Source organism: Chaetodon auriga, chromosome 18 (assembly GCF_051107435.1).
Source record: "Chaetodon auriga isolate fChaAug3 chromosome 18, fChaAug3.hap1, whole genome shotgun sequence".
NCBI lineage: Eukaryota > Metazoa > Chordata > Actinopteri > Chaetodontiformes > Chaetodontidae > Chaetodon > Chaetodon auriga.
The window spans coordinates 16579716-16599298 of record NC_135091.1 but is presented as its reverse complement, the minus strand read 5'-3'; the positions used below and the strand labels follow the sequence as shown (position 1 = coordinate 16599298).

The 19583-nt window shown below is 41.9% G+C and overlaps 1 protein-coding gene across 1 annotated transcript; it reads right to left on the bottom strand.

Annotated features, from left to right (window-relative positions):
• Positions 1–71: 71 nt before the first annotated feature.
• tshr (thyroid stimulating hormone receptor) lies at positions 72–19081 on the bottom strand. Its single transcript, XM_076756315.1, has 10 exons — positions 18912–19081; positions 12145–12216; positions 11014–11088; positions 8030–8104; positions 7341–7415; positions 6593–6670; positions 5919–5987; positions 4707–4784; positions 2023–2211; positions 72–1527 (listed from the first exon to the last, which is right to left on the bottom strand). Exons 1-10 carry the CDS (start codon positions 19079–19081, stop codon positions 72–74), a joined length of 2337 nt encoding a protein of 778 aa, XP_076612430.1.
• Between the last annotated feature and the right edge of the window lie 502 nt (positions 19082–19583).

The window sequence follows — 19583 nt, the reverse complement described above, 5'->3', positions numbered from 1 at the left end:
GTCCACAAACACTTCAAGGCCTTCTCCCACCTGAACCTGTCTTGCTTTACTACCTCAAGATGATCTTTGGCTCACGTGTTCAGGCTCTGGCTCTCTTCAGGTCTTGTCTGCTGGCAGACTGCATGGTGGTAGGTATGTCTAGAGCACTTCTTCATGTGGATGGGCACCTCTTCCTGACCTCCGCTTCCACCTTTCCTCACCTTATCCTTGTCTCTACGGACCTGAGATGTCCCACTGCTGCCTTTAGACGAGACTGTCTGGCCTCTGAACAGCTGTGCTCGCTGCTGACAAAGGCCCACCTTACTCAGGAGGATGAATACATCCCCCCTGAAGGCCTTAGTGAAGATGGCATAGAGGAACGGATTGGCACAGGAATTGAGCGGGTAGAAGAGCACCAATAAAATCTTGGAGTTGGAGACGGTGATGAGTGGCCGGTCCAGTACAGCTGACATGGCGTAGAAGGAGATAGGCGCCATACACAAGAAATCAGTAAAGATGAGGACAGCCATGCGTTTGGCGATGTTGGTGTCCTTGGATCCAGAACGGTAGTGGGGGTTGTGCACTGCACAGTAGATCTTGAAGTAGCAAGCACAGATAATAAGAAAGGCCAGGATGTTGAGGACCAGAACTGACAAGATGTAGACCTGAGACACTGTGGACTGGGTGTCCATTGGGAGACAGATACTGACCTTCTGGTAACTGCTCACCCCAACCAGTGGGAGCAGGGCCAGAAGGAGGCAGAAGATCCAGCCACCTAGCATCACAGCTGCTGCGTGGTGCAGATGCAGCTTACGATCCAGCCGCATGGCAAAGGTGATAGCATACCATCTCTCCAGAGTGATCACTGTCAAGGTGTACACAGACAGCTCACTCGCAAAGACTGTAAAAAACCCTGCAAGTCCACAGCCAGGGCCTGTCTGCCAGTCTATGGCATAGTTGAAGTACTCTGCTCGGGTGTGGAGGTCTACAGAGGCAATAAGCAACAGATAAATGCCCATACACAGATCTGCGAAGGCCAGGTGACACATGAGGAAACGGGAGACTGAGAGCTTGTAGTGGCTGGTGAGCAGGACCAGGAGCACAACCACATTTCCCAGAACAGCCAGCAGACTCACAAACCACACAGACACTCGCAGGAAGCCAAAACCCATTATGTCCTCACAAGGATTGAACTCATCAGGCACTGGTGCACACGCGACCTCTTCTCCCTCCTCACACACCACATAATCGTAACGACTGTCAAAGTCTTGGCTGGTGTCCTCCTGAGGGTTCTTGAGGGTTTCTCCAAAACCCACATCCTCATCTGGCTGGCCCCCAAAGTAGGCGTGATAGTGTAGGCTGCCATGGAAGTCACCTCTCCTCCAGTCATGCTGGGACTCTCTGTGGCCTCCATCGTTTGGCTCCTTGTCCAAGACTGTTTCCACCACACTGTCCCCTTGGAGGGAAGGCATGCGGAGGGGCCCCACAGAGCGCTTGTGATGCTGATCATAGAAAGCAGTCAGGTTACAGATGATGTATTCCAAAAAGCTGAAAAACACATACGCACAAATACACATAAGATTGAGTCCATGAAATAATACTTTATTTCTAAATTAGACAAAAAACACACCTGGCTTCAATTCACACTTGCACTAAGTGTCAAATCAAATCTAATAATTTATATATCCAGTTCAAGAAAAGTTATTCCTGTTTTGAGAGCCATTATTAGTCTGGCTCAACCTTCTTCCTATAATAACAGCAATGACTGACGCTAATTATGGAAGCACTGTAAAAGTTATAGGTAAACACGTCAGAGAGTTGACTCAGACCATGCCAAAATCCACACCATACAAGTGCAGCTGCCTCACTCACTGTGGTAGATCATCCAAAAAAATGAAAAACACAGACTACAAGAGCATTCTATTGGATGCTGTTTGTCTTTTATACATTACAGAGGCACTTCTTGTGATGCATCCACATGACATTTCTGACTCTTGTAAGTACTTACAACAGATTGAAAATGAAGAATTGATGAACGCTTACCCTCGTTTCTTTTTGCGGTTTTTGAAGCCGCAGCAGTGGCTGGGGTAGGTGAGGTTGGCAATAGTAAGATGCTTGAAGGTGTTGATGGGCGGCAGTTTCTCGAGGGCCCAGGCATTGCGCGCCTTCAGCTCCCGGAGAGAATCCATACCTGTGGTCGGGAGGGAGGTGATCCCTGTTAGGGACACGTCTCTTTAAGACAGAAAGGGAATTAAAGAATTTAACAAGATACATTAGATGCATTGACATAGATTTTTGTTTTTGGCTCTAATAATGGTAGAGTGGTGATAAGAAGGAAAGTGAAGGGAGCGGCAGGGTTATCTTCAATGCATGGGTCCAGTAGTTCTTGGCTACGTCCTAGCTTTTGTGACTTTACAACTTCATTTGTTACTCCATGACCCAGTCACATAGTCTTCCCTAAGCAATCTTTTTATCTGTTGCCAAGCTGCAGGTTGCGTCTTCAAAGGTATTTTTATGGTTTCACAGATGTATGTTTTCTGCCAGGAATGATAAAATATTTGCCCAGGTCAGAAGCAACATTCAAACCCCATATTTCCACAGCCTTCACCGCTCTGCTCTTCTTCTCTGCTGGAACATACTGTACGTTAAGTCCGCTGAACCGGCCATGGCAGTGTGGCTGCTGTATTCTATGAAATATTGGATTTAAATGTTGGTCTCGCCCCTGGCAAGTATTTTATCTTTCCACGCACACAGAAGACATCTGTGGGATCATGAGAATACCTTATAATGTTTTGACTTTTCCTTTGGTTTATGTAGGGAATTTCATGTGATCAAATCATGGACTGTATGGAGTCCTGATGACATAAAAGAATGCAATTGCTGGATGTGAATAAATAATCCTGAGTTCTATGCTTTCATCTGACTACCTGAAAGAACCATCCATTACCTTTCCACACTGGAACAACTGTACTATCTGCAAATCTGCTGAGCAGCTAGACATGATGAGACCAGAGAGCCCATAGATGGATTAAACAACACCCTCCATCTGTTTCCTAGGGTGAGCTCCTCACTCTTTCATCATCTTTAAACAATTACATGCGGTATTTCTTGCGCTCGGCCATCATGCAAAAGCCAGCTGAACCTCAACAGGATGAAGACATGCAGGGGATTGACAATCTCACCAACATCCTGTGTGATCCCATTATCAGGACATTCCGCTGTTCAGCGACACTCCCCCCTTCCAGGGGCCAAGTTGAGGCCAAGTTCTATTTTGCTTTCTTTAGTTTCCTAACCCATTAAATCTCTGTCATTGTACTTGGTGGTTAATTTGATTAAATAAAAGAAACACAAGCCAAACAATTTCATACTTGCTAAAAGCTCAATTGTTCTTTTTAAGTCCCATTTTCTCTCCTCACTTCTCTGTCCTCTGCTCTTTTTCTCCTCTCATGGGGCACATTGCGTAAGGCTGTAAAAAAAAAAAAAGGAAAAGGCAGCAGCACAGACTCTATGAGTGTCAGTCTGATTTTGTCATTCCCAGATGTTTAGCTCATGACCTCATGGAGGTGACCTCACTCAGGACATGTTCCTCAATGGAACAGAGGAAGAAGACCTACACACGAACTCCATTTACCTAACCAGACACTCGATGGCTAGATCAGAGCCATAACAGCAACTAGATAGCCGTGGTAGAGGGTTTTGGCATTATAAACCTTTAAAAACGGTGCTCAGGTCAAGACCATAGTATCAAAGAAACGTCACTCTTGCACACAATGCGTTTCAGATTTCCCGGTCAAGGACACAGCTGTGGAGGAGTGATTTCTACTCTTTGATGATATTCTATCCCATTTCGCAGACATGTCTCATCTAGTCTGCACTTCATGAATGAGGATATTGTTGAAATATAATTTGACATGGAGTGAATAATGAAATTATCAAACCAGGCCTGCTATTTATCAGTATATATGCCTTCAAAATGGTTTGCTATATGTAAATTTGAAAAATACCATTGAAACTGTGATACTTTTCTTTCTTGCTGAGAGTTAGATGAGAAGATCAATACCACTTTCATGTCTGTCTGTCTAGCAAATATATTTCTACAGTGAGCAGCCAATTAAATCAACTTGCTAGCATACCTACCTAATTGACACACTATGTCTCATTTAAAGCTGGTATCAATCTTTAATCTAACTCTAAGCAAATCAGCCAGTGAGACCACGTAACAGGAGCCACTGTGGCCACAAGTGTAAATTACGGCATATAATGTCAGCGTCAGTTGTGCAGCAGTATCTATCCGGTCATAGCAGACCATGTAAGGCTGCAGCAGTATAAGCCCTGAGTGTACTGAACTGAGCATGGGTGCATTTTGTTGCTTATGAGTTCAACATTTAATTTGTAAGAGAATATATGTGCTTTTTTCTTCTCTTTCAAAAGTTAACATAGTTTTGCTTTAAAGTAGGCTACATGCAGGTTGCTGTGAGCAAGCATGTAACTAATACTGTATTTCATCATTTATTCAATTCATCTAGACAATAGATCAGACTTTGTTTTTTTTTTTTTTACGTGGTAGTAGTAATAGAAAAATTAAACCTGCAAAGAAATATCCTGAAACTGAGTTTAAAACACTGTGGCTCCCTCTTGGAGATGATTAAGTTGAAAGGCACTATGTGTGGTAAGAATTGTGTGTAATTAAGAGTTAATAGGAGGGGCTCAAATTTTCAGGTACTTACAGAAGCATGGGGCCGCTGATGGTGCCCGCAAAAGCCCTTTCATCCATCTTGGTGAGGTACTTATTCCTGTGGAGGTCGCTGGACAGGAAAGCACAAATTTAAGTTTATTAAGAGAAAAGTTATCCTTCACATTTCAATCAGACTGACAGAGGCAAGGCTTGGCATAACATTTTCCTAAGCCTCATCACTGCACATTTCTCTATTTATTTTCTCAGATTTCAGAGGTGAAACATGACAGAAAAGGGTCCAACTCACGTTGTTGATTTAAATCAGACAGTATAAGAATTGATGGCGTATTCTTTAAACACACTGCACCCTCACTACACATCTCCCTGAATCCCTTAAATCTAATAAGGATAATAGACCTGTGAGGGGTGTGTTTGTCTTGGTCAGGCTGTGCTGGGATCAGTTCTCCCCTCAGAGCAGATCAGGTGCCAAGACAAACACCCATGTGAGAAGACTCACTAGTCACCGACCGATGGCTTAATTAGGCTCTTATAAGGACCAGGGATGTGTGTAGGTGTTGTAAAAGAGGAGAGGGATCTTAAATTAATATCGTTAATACCTCATATCCTGAATATGCAGGATTCTGGACCAGGGGGTGACAAGAAGGAAGAAAACATGTTGCGACAAAAGGAAGCAACGCTAACCCGTTCACTCGCATTTTGTCCAACTGAAGCTATTGAATATACAAGTGTGAAATTGATTTTTTTCAAGTCTGACACAGACGGGGTCAGTGTCATTGAGTGTATGAGAGAGGGGAACTCTTAATGCAGACTTCCTGATGCCCTCTTTTGGAAACATATTTTCCCATGAGAACTCCATCTTACTAATCAAGAGCTGGGCTTAGGCCCTTTTTGAGTACATATGAGAGGGCCTGGAGAGACCCAACTGAGATCCTACTGCTTTTTTTGGGTAATTTTGGGTAAGGAATTACACATGCCAGATGTCAGACATGACTTAATCCAGGCAAAATACTGAGCAACCTCATTTTTTGAGAACTGCAAAACCTCTAAATCGGCTGATTTTGGTGTCCTAGCAAAAGAAAAAAAAAAGTGATTTAATAATTGAATTTTATAAAAAATAACGTCAAAACAGTGAAAGCTTATCAAGTGAATAATAAATAACTTTTGAAAATAATACACAAGGAATTAGGAATGAAACAAGGTTTTAAACAATTAAAGAAGATTTGAAGGAGTTCACATAACATACACTTGATCCAGCTTGGTCCCGTTGAAGGCATGATGCTGGATTTCTCTGAAGCCGTTTCCATACAGCATCCTGGAATCAAAGAAGTTTACACAGTAACATAAGAAAATAGCACTGAATGGAATTTGTTTCTTTAGATCTAATAACCTAATCTACGGAATGAAAACATTTTCCATTTGTGGACGCTTCATCTGCAGTAGGAGCCACTTATTTCACACTGCATAGATCTGTCCGTGCAATTTTGCGGTTTTTAGCCCAACAGTTTCTGTGACATGCCGTTTTGTGGATTAAAGTTGCAATCCCTCTTCCCTTGCTCCCAAACCTAACTGCACACATGCGATAGCCTGTTGTGTATGAGTATCTGGGTACTTGTTTTTTTTACTATCTTTGTGAGTTTCAAGTGAGTTCAGAATGAGGGCATGTTTTTAAAGTGAGGTCATTTTGGCCAATCCCCATTTCTTCTAGTGGCTATTTTAGGGTTTGTATTGGATTTAGGGATAAAGGACAACAGCAGTCTTATAACGCTCACCATGTGTTTATTAAATCAAGTTCACATTTCCCTTATACATTTTGTATAGAAGTGTATGCTTTGTTCTGTTTGGTACATTCACGCACAGTATAGGTACGTGTGTATCTGCATGTGTGCATGCATGTGATTGCTCTCGCTGATCTCTTACACTGTCAGCACCTCGCTGGTGATGCCACAGAATGAGTTGGCCGAGATCTCAGTGATGTAGGGATGATCAACAATTTCCCTGCAAAGGAAAGGACACCGATTTGAGGAAATAACGTGGTGTTCTAAATAAATGCCTTTCACTGGAAAGTGAAATAGGGAGCAATGCAGTTGATGAATGTATTCTGAAGTTTTATGGCTCAGCAGGAAAATGAAATTAGATAGAGTTGAGAAGGCGATGACACACAGATGTGAAGACCTGTGTATAGACGGAGATCATTTCATGCAGAAGGTGACCCATGGAAACACAGACGCTTATTGACTCAAAAACAAAAATGCACACACAAGCAAATAACCATGACTATGTAATATTTTGTATTTCAATAATCAAATTTACAAAGGCAAGTGGTCTTGTTAGTGGTAGCTTTTACCAAATCCCTACATCACTATGCCCCCTTTTCATTCTTTATTCCTTGATATTGCAACAAATATATATACAGCTCTCTTTGCAGTGGAAGAATGCCTCCATCTTTCTGTTCCTTAAACAGTATAACATACAGTGCGTGAGAAAGCTGAAATAGCTTATCATCTTGCTGACAATATTGTTGGTTTATGATTCAATTCAGAGTAATGGCTCTGAATTAATGTGGCGATGAATTGCTGACATTAAAATGCTACAAGGAGCAGTTTTAGTGAGCATAAATATTGATTAGTGTGCTTATCTTAAAAGTTGTAAAGTCGGAGCAACTTACAGGATGAAGTTCATGTCATTAGAGCGGATGCTGCCCAAGTTTGGGAAGAAAGTAAGGCCGGTATTGAAAATTCCCCTGAGCAGAAAGAGTATAAAAACAGTCAGAACATATATGATATATGCTTTTCTTATTATTAACCCTGTGTGGGATTATATCAGCCAACAGTGTAATACAAAAGTAAGTGACTATTTCTACTACAAAAACAGTCCTAAAGATCTTTGTTTAGTACAAGAAATCATTTAATAATAACTAGCCCAATTCATTTACTGGCAGAATTATTTGTTACACCAATAGCCAATGAGATCAGACTTAAAAAACACAGTTTTTTTTAACCTGCAATGGGGAAACAACAACCTATAATTTTCTAGTCAAGAATCTAGACTAGGTTGACATATTTCATTCTCAGGCCAAATCCATTGAATTTCTTCTAAAATGTTCAGTGTTCAGTCACTTTTCTCGACTCGACCTGTACCGCTGCATTAAAGTCAGAGAAAGCAGGACTTAGTCTTGCCCAAACAGTTACACACAATGCTATGAACAGATCACACTGTCCAAATTATTGCCAGACTTAAACATTTTAAATATACACCACTCATTTTCGGGTTACCATAATATTGTCAGTATGTGGAATTCAATGACAAAAACAGTCTCAGAGTTTCAAAAAAGAGCATGTGCTGAAAAATACTCACAGATATTTGAGGTTCGGGAGATTTTTAAAAGCCTCTGGGTCGATGTAGGTCAGACTTTTTGCATTTCGTATCTCTCTGAAAGAACAGACAATGCAAAAATGTACTTAAAATGCACATAAAATTTAACTAATTCAAAGCACAGGTAATAGGTAGAACTGTGTGTGGTGGCCGCTATGAAACTGTTTGCACACACATTCAGAAACACACACTGTCTTAGAACTTGCTGACAGAACAGGACAAGGTGCATGTCAGCGTGCAAGAGAAGGGAAACTCGGTGCAGACAGCCAGGGCCGGAAGTAGAGTCCAATTAGTGCTTCATTAGTGTGTTTATTCTGGTCCACCCTGGGCTGGTCTGAAGCTATGTGGTGCCCTGGAACGTGTGTGCTGGCCCCTCTTCACACACCTGACAAACCGCACTCAGCCCAGCAGACAGATGTGGTCATGGTCGGCGGGAGAGGTTCATCTTCCCAGTGGTTCAACATCGACAAGGAATTACAGGTGTTGCTGATCTTGTTGTGTATGCAGCAGTTCAATTCTGCATTTTATTCTGTTGTTGCCGCCTGCATGTGCAGGAGGAAAAACCAAACACAGGCATGTACGTCCAGTGTATGTGAATGGTCATGTGATGTGCATTTTCAGGTGCGTTAGTGTGGATTTTTTTCTGATACAGTGCTAAAAGGCTCGTCTGAACGGAGATCCTTTTTGTTTTAAAATGAAAACGTATTAGTGTGAGCGTGGCCTGAGTTCTCTGATCCAGGTGAGGTGAGAAGTTTGTATCTTTGTCTCAACTCTTAGACCCCCAGAAGGTCAGTGAAACAGGGCTGTTGAGAGTTTGATTTCCTTTTACTTGGATCTTCTATTGATAAAGTTTGTGTTTCTGTGGGTGGTCTTTTCTTTGGCTGGTCATGTTAACTAAGCAATTTGAAAAGGTCTGCGCTCTTGGATCCAGTCTTACTAAAAACTAGAATCAGGTTCGTGTCGCCAAAGTAAACTGTACCATCGTCAAATGGGAAAATGGTCTTGCCTGCACAAAAACACACAAGGCTGTTCAAAGAAGAATCAGTTCATTTCCTGTGCCAAAGGGAAACGAAGTGTCAAAAACATGAAAGAAGAGCTATCGTTTCAAGTTAAATTGACCATTAAATTGTGCTGATGATGCTCTTATGACCTGTTAATTAATGTTTTTCACACATTGTCACAGTTGAGGTATGAAATAGATCCTTTTTGCACATGAAGAAGCTCCTCTACATTGTTATCATTTAGATGATGATACAGTATGTACGTTATATGTACATTTATATGTCGTCATCTTAAAGCAGAAATAATAGATTTTTGGGCCACTTGGGGGCACCCAAACTACTCTCTCTCATTTTAGCTGTTTTTTTTTTCTCTTGGTGTTTGTCGGGCTGAACACAGTGTGTTTACCAGAGGGTGTTTTAGCTGAAAACAGCTGCTTTCTGCAGCTGGAAATGAGCATTATGAGAACATTGCATGAAATAGTTACGCTGTGGGCCGTAAAACCAAAACAATCAGCTTAAAGACATCAAGCTGAGGGAAACTGCAGAGTCGCATTTACACTTACACATTAGTTTGACCCACAGTTAATATGAAAATTATAATTATTGCAGCTTCAATTTGAAGCTATGATGACATGAACCAAACTGCTGTTACTGCTGCTGTACAGATACAATACAAAAAATACACACTTTCCTTTGTGCTACAAATGAGTGAGAATATAGAAGTTCTTATAAGTGTGTGTGTACAGGTTAATCATTATTGCACTGTACCGAAAGATTACCAAAAGTGAGATTTATCTGTTTCAAAAACTATTTTGCTTCCCAGTAAAAGCTAAGACTCTTTAAAGCTGTTGGTTTATCTTGATGGTGGCGTGTTTCAAACTTCTCCCGGCCCTCTCTGAATTCTCAGCTCTAACTGCAGTCCTGGATCCACAGCTGCTGTTGGCCTCAAGCAGCCAACAGGAAGCAGAGCATTAATTTGTGTCTGACCCTGAAGGAAACCTGAGAGAGATGCCATTATCTGATGTATGGCACTACACCACACCAATCAGTGGCAAATAGGCCCCGGAGATCCAAAATACACCACCAGAACACAAACACAACCCTCAGCTGGCGGTTTGAATTATCGTTTCTGTCTGTGGTTTGATGTCTGGAATTCAGCAGCTAACAAGGCTAAAGACTAGACTCTAGGAAGGATAGTCAAGATAAAAAATGATGGGCAAATGATACGCAGACATGCATCGAGTCGTGCACAATTAATCGCGGGAGCTGTTAATTATAGTTTGTCTCAAACGGCTACGCACGCCCGCATTTTATATAGTAACTGAAGAGTGGAAACAAATTACGTATACACAAAATGCTGTGTTACAAGATGCTGTAACTTGGAACAAATCATTCACATAGGCAGGAAGTCTTGCAGTAATATATGAAGTGCTAGGAGGTGTTCTGCTGGAAAGTGTGTGGTCCACCCAGAGACTCGGCCATAAATCTCTATCCCATAATTGAGAATAGAGTGCACCTTGCTAGACTTTTTCCCCTGAGCTGCTTCAACAAGAGCTGGAGCATGAAGACGAGGACGGACGCCAAATACTGCCTGTTTTTTGGCCTCTCTGCTCTAACATGCTCATTCTCACTGTCTGTTCAGACCAGGCTCCGTAATGATAGTCCAAATCTCATCAAATTGAATTGTTTCTCGTCTGATTTGCATGGAGTAATCCCACAACAGGGTATTCTCTTTCAATTTCTCTAGTTGCCAGTGAGGCAAACTGCTCTATACCGCTCTGATGAGGCACAGTAAGTGGTGTGCAGGAGAGAAATACGTTTCTAATGTGTTTTTTTCCTTGCTTCCAATTGCTGCTGGCAAGGTTCAAAATTAAGCATTTTTTTTTTTCCCTCCAGAGACCAAAGGAACAGCTTAATCAATACAGATCAATACAAAGAGCGTGCCCTTTCCCTTTAGTTACTCACATGTGGGTGATTTTCCTCAGGCTGTAGAACGAGTGCCTCTCCAGCCTCTGCAGTGTCACATCCACCGATATATAGCTAAAAGAAATACACAGTGCTGAAAACCAAATCGAGCGTACAAATTGGCTTTGCAATATCAAAATAATGTTGTTGTTTTTTGTAAATGGCGGTAGCGTCCCTGCATGCGAGTGAAACGTAACACTGTTTTCATAAATGAGCTTGAATGTGTGGCTCTAAAAATTATCCTAAAGGCTGCAACTCTCTCCTCAATTTATCAAGCCAGCTTGTCTAAAGCCTCTAAAGTCATGGGCAATTTTACAGGTATGCACCTCACATATACATTACCCAGTCATCAGTCACTCCGCTCCCATTTGTTATTACTTGGTAACAAGTATGCTCTTTAAATAAACCATGAACTTGAGCTTACCTCATAAATGGCTTACTTTCATGGAAAAAAAAACACATGTTTTCTGTTTACCTATAGCTATTACTGAGCAGCTAATAAAACACACCTCAGTGTTGACAACATAAAAAAGAGCTTGTATTTGGAGATCTGACATTTTGCTGGGATTCTATCACACAGCCTATCATTTTATGTGGATAGACAAAAAAGAGTCAGTGGAAACACTGGCTGTGAGCGCTCGTGGCGGGCGGAGGTTTACAAAAAAAAAAAAAAACACCTCCATCTCCCTTCATGCATGACTTGGACACAGACGTTGGACTCAGCGGCTGGGGATCAAGGCTCAAATGTATATTTTACCTCGACGCAGAGATTTCACCTCTACTGGGAATCTAAAATCACCGCACGCCCAAAAAGCTGTGCTGAAATACCTAGCCAATGTCCAAGCCCCGCTGCGGTTGAAGGACCAACATTCCTATTGAAGGAATGCATTAGCGCTTCCAGCTGTGATTAGGAGCCAGCGGTGATACTAAACAGAGAGCATATCATCTGCTTGGGTGGGAGACAAAAAGGAAAGGGGAGGGCAGTTTGGAGCTGGGATAAGTTCCCACTTTGAAGCAAAGCAGTTGAAAGACAACAGGTGGATGACAGCGGCTGTGAAGGGTTCGCGTTTGAAAAAGCAGCTAATGAAAAGCCTTGAATGAAATAATCCCGCAGAATCAATTGCCACTCACATCCTTGAGATGTTGACCATGCTGGAGAAGGCGTCTGCCCGCATGGATGACAGACGGGTCTCAAAGAGCCATCTGGTTAAAAAATAAAGACGAACATTTTAGTTGTCACAAACACATTTCATTCTTAATATCTTCAATGTCTTTTTGTTATTAGTAGCACGGTATTCTAGATAATAGATGCTAGATATTCTGGGAAACGCACATTTCTTGCAGTTAGATGAAAGGACAGATTCCACTCTCACATGTGAGTATGCAACTGGAGCCGGCAGCAGGTTATCTTAGCTTAGCATAAAAACTGGAACCAGCTTGTCTGTCCAAAGTTAACAGGACCTCAATAATTAGCACATTAAATCTTTTATTGCTTTATCTGTAAAAAAAAAAAAAAAAAAAGTGTGACAATGACACATTCTGGTTTGATGGAGGGTTAGATGCCAGGTGATTTCCTGGTCTGGAGTGCTGGTTGCCTGGCAATTGCTTTTGGCCAAGACCCAGTCTGCCACATACTGTAACCCGTCATAAAATGACATATTGTTTTTACACTTCACTTTTTGTACATACTAAACAAATGAGCTCTAATGTGTTAGGTGCTGGTAGATGGTACATTTTGTTTCCTCTGGACAGAGTCAGACTTGCTTTTTCCTCCTGTTTCAAGCCTTTACACTAAGCTGACCATCTCCTGGCTATCGCCTCATATTTATCACAGCATATGAGAGTGGTATCAACCCTCTCATCTAACCCTCAGGAAGCAAGTCAAACAAAGTGTCAAACTATTTCTTGAATGGAGGAGAGCACAGTGACATTCACAATGCCATAGCACTGTAAAAAAAATCTTAAGATTCTCTTTGCAATGAAAGTGATTCTGTTATCAAAAAGCACAATTCATGTGCAGAATTTTTGTCTTTACAATTGTCCAGTGATTCTAGACAAGAAGAGAGAAGGAGGCAGTGTGCAGGTAAGAGAGGAGAAAAAGGGAATGATAGATAAAGGCCCGACAATGATACATTTTCGAGTCAGATGAAAGGTTTCTTTGAAGCAAATGGTGAAACAGACCCCCTTATTCTAGGAACACTGGAAAAACCAAAGACTTGGATCTGACTGGACCTGAGCTGGAAGCCAAATCAAACAACGTCTGGGTCTGTTTAGGACAATGTTTCAGGTTAAGACCTGAGTGTACAAAACACAGACTAAAGCGGACCTCCACATTGTTCAGGATAAATGAGTACCCAACATTACACTTAACCAAGGGTTAAGTCATGAAAAAGCAAATGTTTAGAATTAGATATGTACCCACAATTCAACCCTTTCAGCGGACTGCAAGTTTTTCAGTAAAAGAAAGAAAAATTGTTTAAAATTGAACAATTCTCAAAGAGAGAAATATGTATTTTGACATTTTGGGAAATAAGCTTTTTTGCTTTCTTCCTTAGAGTTAGATGAGAAGATCAACAGGACTCTCACATGTGCATGACAAATACAGTATGAGGCCATAGCCAGGAGATGCTTAGCTTAGCATAAAGGCTAAATGCTGGGGGGGGGGGCAGACTCTGTCCAAAGGCAGAAAATTCCACCTTCCACCTCTAAAGCTCACCAATCATTATTTTATATCTAATTTGTTTAATCCATCCACTTAACAACAAAAGCAAATAAGCGTATCTCCCAAAATATCTAGAAGTACATTTTGGGCACTGTTACCTCCTCTTAAATGGTGAAAATGTGTTATTTCTTTCCTGTGATCTTGCTGCAGATTTAGTTGTGGTGGAATTGGGAATCACAACATAATAATAGATGAAAGAGATTAAGATGGTAGCCACATGTGTTGATGTCACATTGTATTCTGCAGCCCTCCCGCAGTAGGATGCGCATTTGGTGTTTGTTCCACTGCATCCTGTCTCAATTGGCAACAGTGTACGCATCCATTTGGGAACAGGTATAAAAAGTGACTGAGCAAAAGCCGCCATCTTCATGCACCTTTGGTTCATCAGGGGAACAATAGACTAATTCAGAGGCTGAGATCTGGACCATGAGTCTGGATCACGCTCACATGGGGGGGGGGGGGGTTAGTCAGTCGGTAGACACGGGAGCACAGCGCCCTGTATGCGCTTTGACAAACTCAAACAAACAGAGGGACACAGAGCAGACCCTTCCACCAAACACCCCTGTCAGAACGGCGGTGGTTCGCCGCTGCACTCAAACACAAATTACCAGCATGCATTTTCTCTCAGAAGCGCAGGGAGAAGACCAATGAGCCCATCTCAGAGGCTTGAGGAGAAAAGCACCCCCCCCCCCCCACCCCCCAATTTGTCATTTTGGATACCAACCCGAGAAAACAAACACGTTGGGAATTGAGTTTGAAGTGGGGAGAAGCCACATAATTCAGAATATTGTGAGCATTGGATTGGCAACGTAGCCGTGTTTTCTATGGCTCTGTCGCACTTTGATGAGTAATGGTCTGTGGTGACTGGTAGAAAGAGTCACTTACATATTCTGCTGCACATTTCAAGCTACCCTTTTTTCCAGTGTGATTCAATGTAAACTCCTATCATGGTGAAATACTGTCTCTATAACACATGGATTCTCAGTCAGACTGCTTAGATTCAGAGTTACTATTTAATCTTTCTGTTCTCATCTCGTGTCTTCTGACTGTAGGAAGTTAAAGAGAAAGTAGTTGGGACGGGTGATGGTGCAAATTGATTTATCTTCTAAATTATTTTTTTCCTAGGTTTTATTAAAGATTACATTTCTATTTGTTTTCTTATATATATGAGAGAATTATTGCAGAATATGAAGTAACAGTAACCATTTTCATTACACGATCCATCAGTCCACCTGGGGAACAGTCAGTATTTCCAGTAATCTCAGCACACCTCATGATGTTCAATGTCCCACTTCTTTACAATTAATCCCAGTGCTCATCTGTTACCATTCAGGGAACAGCATTAGACCTTCACTCAGCAGTCGGTTTTATGAGATGAGAGGTCGAGGAGTAACGAATATGACGAGTTATCACATGTTTAAAGAGCAGTCCAAAAATTCTGATGTTTTTAAAAGAGTGGAACCGCTGTGTTTTTTCCCCCTTTCCCTTGAAGTCTTTTTTTTTTTTCCTCTTAATTATTCTCAAATGGAACTCTCTGGGTGTTTGAGAAATGTGCTGTAAAAGGTAAATATTGTATTTGAATGCATCGTCCAGACACAGTCGGGAGTCACGCTACGCAGGCTTTTAAGCATGTCTGTGCTTTCCTTTCCACCTCTCTGACTCGCAGTGACACATGGAGTAACCTCCACAAGCACGCACGCACACACACACACGCACACACACACACACACGCATGCACACACACAGCACTCCAAACTCTAAGTATCCACATATGCAGACTCACACACAAACATGCACAGACGTCTGCTTTGCATTCGCATTTGGGTTTGCGAATAGAACTTTCACACGTTTTCCTCCACATAAGAATTCTTAATCGGACTCTTATGTTAATAACAGAATTAATGCAGAAAGTGACAAAGTATTTGCCTATAATGGGGTAATTTCAAAATGATGACATTATAAAGAAGGGTTTTGAAAGCAATTGGAGAGCCTAAACCTCCACCAGTGAAAAAAAGCAAGCTTTAAAAGATGAAACTCAGAAAGCAGAATAAAATTCCAAGTCCAGGCCACCACAAAAACATCACTGATTTTTTCATCGGCCCAATTCTTGGAAATCTGTAATGAGAAATCTTGTGCTGACAGACAGACAAACTAACAGTTCAAAGCTTAAGCTCCTGGCAGAGGTAACAATTAAGACAAAGGGCCAATAGCACAAATGAGCTGACAGCCAGGCTCTGCTGGAGTCAGCAGGACTGGAGCACAGTGGCCTGACTAGGGCAGCAGGGTCATTCATCTCCCAGTGTGTGTACAACTAGATCAAACTTCCTCACGCCTCATCTGCTGGAACATCCCGCTCAATACTCAGTCTATTTCGGGCTTATCTGGCAGATATTTTTATCAGGAGGGTTGACGATCCAGTGCTTGGTGGCATGCTTTCATGTCTCTCTATCCTCCTGAGGGGTCTAGGTAAACTTTGGGCAGGCATGTGAGGAAATCGTAGGGGACATCGGGGCACGTGGACGTGTGAATTGGGGCAGTGATCGGGAGATAATTATATGTGATGGGTGCTGTTGGAGGCGATGCAAAGTGGTGTTTGGGATGGAGGGATGTTCCAATAAACTGTAAGAAAGGAATGAGGATTATCATAACATAGCACAGGACCTCCTCCTTAGCCTAAATTATCATGAGTGAGCTCTACATCAGTGCTTTAGAGGAATTTTGAGTAAGAGTAACACATGTCGAAATCATCATTATCTGCATGATAATTGGGGAATCTCACCTGTATGCTTAAATGCTACTTCATTAGAGGTGTGCTTCCTAAAAGTCCATATTAATAACAAGACCAAGAGCTACAGACATGCTAGCAGCTCTCTGAGGCTGTACTGCTAACCAGCACTAGTTACAGCTGAGGCTGATGGTATTACAATTCATCCTGAAGGCGACATGAACATCCTGACCATCACTATTGTCAGTAGGATTCACCCTCTGGGGCCCATGGACTCCTGTACCAAATTTCACGGCAAGCCATCCAATGTTGTTGAGACATTTCACCAAAAATGTCAACCTCTATTTTCAAATTTTGCAGAAAGTGCTGATGGTAATATCATTTGTTAAACCAAAGAATTGGACAAATGGACATGGCATGGCAATCCAACCAATATTTATTGAGACATTTCGTCTGGACCAAAGTAGTGGACTGACCGTCCAACAGACACACCAACATTACCGTCCCTTGAGCGGTGCTGCAACCACGGCTATAAATGTCATGAGTAAAAATTTGATGGATCAATTTGTGGATAGATCAACATGTCACTGACCTTCATTTTCTTTTTTTTGTAAGAGGTGTAGAATTGTTATCATTTGTACGATAACATCTGTAGTCAACCGAGACAGCACATTACTGAGTGATAACCCCCAGGTCTCAGCCCTCCCTCAGCAACATGCAATGTAATACACTGTGCACCTCCTCTGTGACAAAAGTGCAAAAGTACACTCATTGAAAATGCTAAAAATAGTGCTATAGGACCACAGCGTTTAAAATTGTAGGCTATTTCCACAAAAGCATCACCAAAAAGTTTAGTTTCTACCATGCAACAATAGCAGCTGATTTCCCATTCAAGAATGTTGATTTAAATGGAAATACCCTCTCTAACTCCTCCAATTCTATGTTTCCACACATGCCACGGAGTCCCTCTGAAAGGCATGTGTTTCCATCACTCAAGGCCATGGCAAACTGGTTGTTCTCTATTGCATAATTTTCGCCCTGTACTTAAGCAATTTAGGAAATGAACAAACCCCGCTACATTTTTCAGAGGTGACCCTGACATCATGTCGGCTCCCAAGATTCCTGACAGATTCTTTGGGGTCTCAGATAACAAGAGGACAGACTGCTCATAGCTCAGCTGTTGGTTGGGTCAGTTTTTCACAGTTCTGTTGGTTTAATGTCCCACTGCTCACACAGTTGAACAAAATCGCCTCTGCTCCACTCTGATTTCATTGACGAGGTTTACTTTTTCTTGAATTTATCATGTATGTGGCACAGGAGTGAAAGAAGATGTAAAGCCAAGGGCTCTCGCAAACTGTGAGAGGGATTTTCACAATTTTCTGACATTTTATTATTTCTTACTATTTCAAAAAAACAATGAGCAGAAAATCAGTGATAGAAAAGAATAATTAGCTGCAGCACTAGCTGGCAGTGAAATGAGTACACTGTTATATCTTGGAAAGAGAGGTGGGCGTGCTGTGATTCCGCTTCACTACACATACTGTATACAGTCCGATTGCCGGCAAATAAGCTGAGCCCATCAGCTGAACAGCGCGTCTCCTTGTTGAAACTGAATGATTAAATGTCAGCAGGTATGTTTGTGTTTTTTCTAAAAATGTCCTGAAATGCAGGCACAGAAAAGGATGGCGCGCACTGAGTTTTAATCAAACACTGGGGAGTAGCCACCTCTGTTTCTGAAAATGTCTCTTGTCTGCAGCGTGGACACTACACATTTAAACACCCCACAGCCTTATGTGAGACCCTCTGAAGTGGACATCTGTGTTCTGGGTTTCTTCTTTTTCTCTCTGTCTCACTGTCTCTCCCTCCATATATCCTCAGATCTTAAATACAGTAAATCTGCAAGACTTAGGGACCAGGTGTTGTGGTGCATATTTGGAATGATAGTTAAAACAGAGCACAACTAAACCTGAAAATCTACTATATATTTCAGAAATGTAGCTTGACTTTTTCACCTGTTCAGTCACACACGTAAGAGCTTTATTGAGTCATTTTGTTATCATGGATGGAGGAACAGCCCAGGATGTTGTAAAATATGGTGCAAATGAATGACTCACCACAGTCATTAAAGCATACTTTTACAATTATCAATTATTTATAAGTTCAGTGTTCCTTTAATATTTTTCAAGATTGGCTTCATTTCACACCAAATCAAGACTACAAGTCACACTGACAGCTGGAACATAGACGTAAATAATACCTCAAAGTGGAATAACTACTTAACATCACAGCCAGCCTCAAAGTCCCTGTGGGAACACTTTGAAGGAATATTCATGATATTATAATGGTTTTTCCTCGGGGTTAAGAGCACTTTACATTCAAAATGCATGAAAAAAAAAAAAAGAAAAGCCCAGCAGAATCGCTTCTACAGATGCGTTTTGTACGCATACTTACAGTGTCTCCGTGCTTGCTGGAAACCTGGGAAGAATATCAATGTCAAAGCAGGAGATTGTGTGAGTCTTCCACTCAGAGCACTCGCAGACAGCAGGGCAGGAGTCAGCCTCCGACACGGTGCTGATAGGGAGGGTGAAGAGCGTAAACAACGCACATGTTATCACCTGCATGATGGAGTGCTGCTCGCTGTCGGCTCAGAATATCCCCACACTGGCTTCTCCTTCTCCACCTGATAGTCCTCCTGATGTCCACAACAACAAATATGTATATCAACTGGAGTGAGGCAGTCTAGTCTGTGGTGTTTGTTTTTTGGTGCCGGGTCCTCAGGTAGAGGCAGTGGAGCTGCTGCACTGGACTGATATGCTTAGTTTTCTTCTCAGGGCCCCAGGAGTGTCTGTGAGGTTGTGAAGGTGGGGATGCTGTAGGACGGACAGCTGCAGCTCCGTGGTGGGTTTGGAGGTGGTCTTCAACTTGAGGGGAGGGTGGACTCTTGTGTTCGACTTGAGAATAGTTTGGTTTTCGTCTTTCCCCTTTAGCCGTGTGTTTTATTGTATTCTGCTCTATGCACTACTATGTCTATGCCCATGTGTTTCTACAAGTTTATTTTTTCTACACTATATATTGTTTAATTTTGGCATGGTGTTCTATTATTCTAATCATTAAAATCCATAC

Excerpts from the sequence above, each read along its gene's own strand:
- tshr (XM_076756315.1), bottom strand. The coding sequence starts at position 19,081 with ATGCAGGTGATAACATGTGCGTTGTTTACGCTCTTCACCCTCCCTATC. Across the intron at positions 11,089-12,144 it reads ATGGTCAACATCTCAAGGAT|CTATATATCGGTGGATGTGA; the intron begins GTGAGTGGCAAT and ends TATTTCTTTTAG. Across the intron at positions 7,416-8,029 it reads CTCCCGAACCTCAAATATCT|GGGAATTTTCAATACCGGCC; the intron begins GTGAGTATTTTT and ends CTTTCTGCTCAG.